Consider the following 3,619-nt stretch of genomic DNA (forward strand, 5'->3'; position numbering starts at 1 on the left):
AGTAGAGACGGGGTTTCACCATGTTGACCAGGATGGTCTTGATCTCTTGACCTCGTGATCCACCCGCCTCGGCCTCCCAAAGTGCTGGGATTACAGGCTTGAGCCACCGTGCCCGGCCCACGGTCTGAAATTTAAAGGAACAAATACTTTGAAGGTCCCTCTAGATAGGGACCCCAAACCAAACTTTCCCTGTAGTAAGCTGCGTAAGTACAGGTGCAAAGACGGGAAAGTAGCTTGCAAGAAAGATGAAATGGGGGTCTGCCAAAGTCAGGAGGCCCAGGTTCCCATTTCAGCCCTGCAAGGAATTTGCTGTGGAATTCTGGGCCTACATTTCACCACCGATAGCAGATACCATGAGGACTACAGACCAACACTGTGATTTTCCAGTTGCTTTCCAATCTGTTCTGTCTGAGAGAGAAGATATGTCCCCTTCCACTGACACAACCAAGTGAACGTGTGTGGGGTATTATCAGGCACTCCCCTTACCTGGGGAGCGTGTGCAGTAATACTTCTTCACTATATCCCTACACTGGTCACACTTGACCGTACAGCACCACTGGAATTTGCAGTTACAGCTGCTTATGACCTCAGTTCTCCTCTCTTCCACCTGCAGTCCACACTCAGTGCACAGGCTCCCACAGCTACATTGCTCCCACCTGGATGTGTTGTGGCTGTTCTGTAGGCACTCGCGACCCTCTGTGCCATAGATGCCCAGGCTGGAATTGTGGGTACAGTAATCTGGCGATTCCTCTAAAAAGATCAGTTCCGTCTCTGCACTAGGAAGGAAGGCCTCAGAGGGTGCCCAGTGGCTCTCGGCGCTGTTCCCAGCTCTCAGTTGCCGCTTATCCATTTCAATTTTCAGTGCCCGGTCATACTTGGCCTTCAGGTAGTCTCCCATCTCCCGGAAGTCAGCTAGCTGCAGCCAGCATGTCTGTACACTGCAGCTCCCTGAGATGCCATGACATTTGCAGGTCCTTTTCAAGGCGGCTCTCACTGCCTTCACAGAGAGAACATAAAAAAGAGAATGGCTCTGAGCAGGGAAGACCAAAGGTCAATGATTAAAAAGAATATGTTAGAGCTGTGTTTCTTAACTTTAAAGGAACATAGGATTATTGGGGAAGCTCATGAAAAATAGTTGTTCCTGGGCCCTATCTCAGATCTTCTCAATGAGGATATTCAGGGTGTTAAGGACCTGGGACTGGTGATTTTAAAGCTTCCATGGGTGATTCTGATGGAGAGCCAGGCAAGAGCTGAGAATGTTACTAGAGCCCAAAAGCCTCTGCTCCAGGCCTAACTCTATCACTTGTAGAGCTTTTCTCTATCTGCCCAGCTGGAGCACTTTGGGAGGCTGAGGTGGGCAGATCACAAGGTCAGGAGTTCAAGACCAGCCTGGCCAACATAGCAAAACCCGGTTTCTACTAAAAATACAAAAAATTAGCTGGGTGTGGTGGGTGGGTAGGGCACCTGTAATCACAGCTACTTGGGAGGCTGAGGCAGGAGAATCAGTTGAACCCGGGAGGGGAGGTTGCAGTGAGCCAAGATCACACCACTGCAGCCTAGCCCAGGCAACAGTACAAGACTCTGTCTCAAAAAAGAAAAAAATTGAATATAGTAATGATCAAGGAAATACTCTGTAAATTACAAAGGAAACTGTGATAATTGCCACAGTTATTGTCTTGAGGCTGGGGGTGAGAATATTTCCAGGACAAATATTGGATTTGTCTTCTGGGTTCTTTCTGAGAGGGGAGGAAGCTTCTTGAGTTTGAACACTTATACCCCCAAGGCAATGAATTTCCCATGGTCGTACTTGCTTAAAAAACCTCTTCCTGGCTGGGCGCAGTGGCTCATACCTGTAATTCAGCCCTTTGGGAAGCTGAGGCAGGTGGATTGCCTGAGCTCAGGAATTTGAGACCAGCCTGAACAATAAGATGAAATCCCGTCTCTACCAAAATACAAAAAATTAGCCAGTCATGGTGGCATGTGCCTATAGTCCCAGCTACTCAGGAGGCTGAGGCAAGAGAATTGCTTGAACCCAGGAGGCAGAGGTTGCAGTGAGCCCAAGTTCGTGTCACAGCACTCCAGCCTGGGTGACAGAGTGAGACTCTGTCTCAAAAAAAAAAAAAAAAAAAAAACCTCTCTTCCTGGCTGGATGCAGTGGTTCATGCTTGTAATCCCAAGACACTGGGAGGCTAAGGCAAGAGAATCGGTTGAGTCCAGGAGATTGAGACCAGCCTGGGGAAACCCCATCTCTACAAAAGCCACAAAAATTAGCCAGGCATAGTGGCAAGCGCCTGTAGTTCCAGGTTTTCAGGAGGCTGAGGTGGGAAGATGGCTTGAGCCTGGGAGGTGGAGGTTGCAGTGAGCTGAGATGGCACCACTGTACTTCAGCCTGGTGACAGAGAAAGACCCTGTCTCAAAAAAAAAAAAAAAAGAAAAACCCCAAACCCAAAAAAACCCCTTTCTCCCTTTTCCTGGGCAACCAGGACATCTAGGCACAAGTTGACAGGGAAATTTCTATGCTCTTAGCTCGAAACCCAACTTGTTTCCAGATTTGTATTCAGAATACTCCAGAGATTGCCACCCCACTAGAAGTCTTGGGGGAGAGTTAGACACTCCAGAGAAGCCTAGATCAATCCCAATTCCCCACAACCCAGACAGACTTTAGGACACAAGGCTGGACAACAAGGCCCTGTTAATTTACTAGAACATGCAGTTGAAGTGATAAAAAATGTAAGTCATAGAAGCAAGGCCTTGATTGTGTGTTCTCAGACGCCCACCTATAGAGGGGCAGAGCCAGCAGATAATGACAAGGGGACTTGACGGGAAGATCTAAGTTCACTGCCTCTCTCTGACACTTATTAGTTGCCTTGGACAAGCCAGTTGGCTCAGACTTCATTGGCTTTGCCATCCAGAGAATGAGGGTAGTCATCTCAGTCCTGCTGGGTAGTATGAGGAAAGAACGTATAAGACGGCTCTTGGTAAGTTGTGAAGGGTTGCGCAGATGTGAAGCTGTTGCCAACACCAGCCACAACTCGTATACCCACCAGTCTGCCGGCCCTGTTGTTGTGAAGATTCATCAGGGCTCTGGCATCCTTCCCCTTCTCCAAACTGTCCACAAAGAGTTTGGAGATCCTTTCCCCAAATTCCACATTGTCGCTGCAGCCTCCCCAGATCCAGCCATGGCCTCCTAGATATCAAAAAAGAATAAGTTCTCCATGTATCTCCCTGCTAAGTCCCAGTCACCTGCCAAACCATCCCCAAGAGCCCTAGGAGTGTAAAGCTATGGCTGAAGGTAAGACAGGGAAATGGAGGTGCTTGGGGTGGGTGGGAGGAGTCCTGTTGCCAAAGCCAACTGCCCAGCCTTTAGACACGTCCTAGCCATCAGCAATTTGTCTTCTATACCCACTGTAAAAGTAGGCACACTGGGGTGACTTAGATGCTCTCAAAGGTTCACTGCAGCTCAAACATTCTGGAATTCTGCACCATTATTCTACAATCATCTTGTAAAAGCCTCCGTCATTAGTGGTAAATCTGAGGAAGTGTCTTAGGTGGTCTGCAAATTGTTGAGTGGCTGTGGATTATGGATGAGCCACTCCAAGTTTGAAATACCAGGGCTAGC

At 48.5% G+C, this 3,619-nt stretch overlaps 1 protein-coding gene across 1 annotated transcript in view; it reads right to left on the bottom strand.

Annotated features, from left to right (window-relative positions):
* Positions 1-469: 469 nt before the first annotated feature.
* The window catches only part of WNT8A (Wnt family member 8A), a 7,738-nt gene continuing 4,588 nt past the window's right edge, over positions 470-3,619 (bottom strand). The window contains exons 5-6 of the mRNA XM_017500983.2: positions 3,045-3,187; positions 470-997 (exon numbers count right to left, since the gene is read on the bottom strand). Of these exons, the coding sequence (XP_017356472.1) occupies positions 470-997; positions 3,045-3,187 (671 nt within the window). The remainder of the gene's footprint in view (positions 998-3,044; positions 3,188-3,619) is intronic.

The sequence above is a fragment of the Cebus imitator genome, unplaced genomic scaffold (assembly GCF_001604975.1).
Source record: "Cebus imitator isolate Cc_AM_T3 unplaced genomic scaffold, Cebus_imitator-1.0 Scaffold274, whole genome shotgun sequence".
Lineage (NCBI taxonomy): Eukaryota > Metazoa > Chordata > Mammalia > Primates > Cebidae > Cebus > Cebus imitator.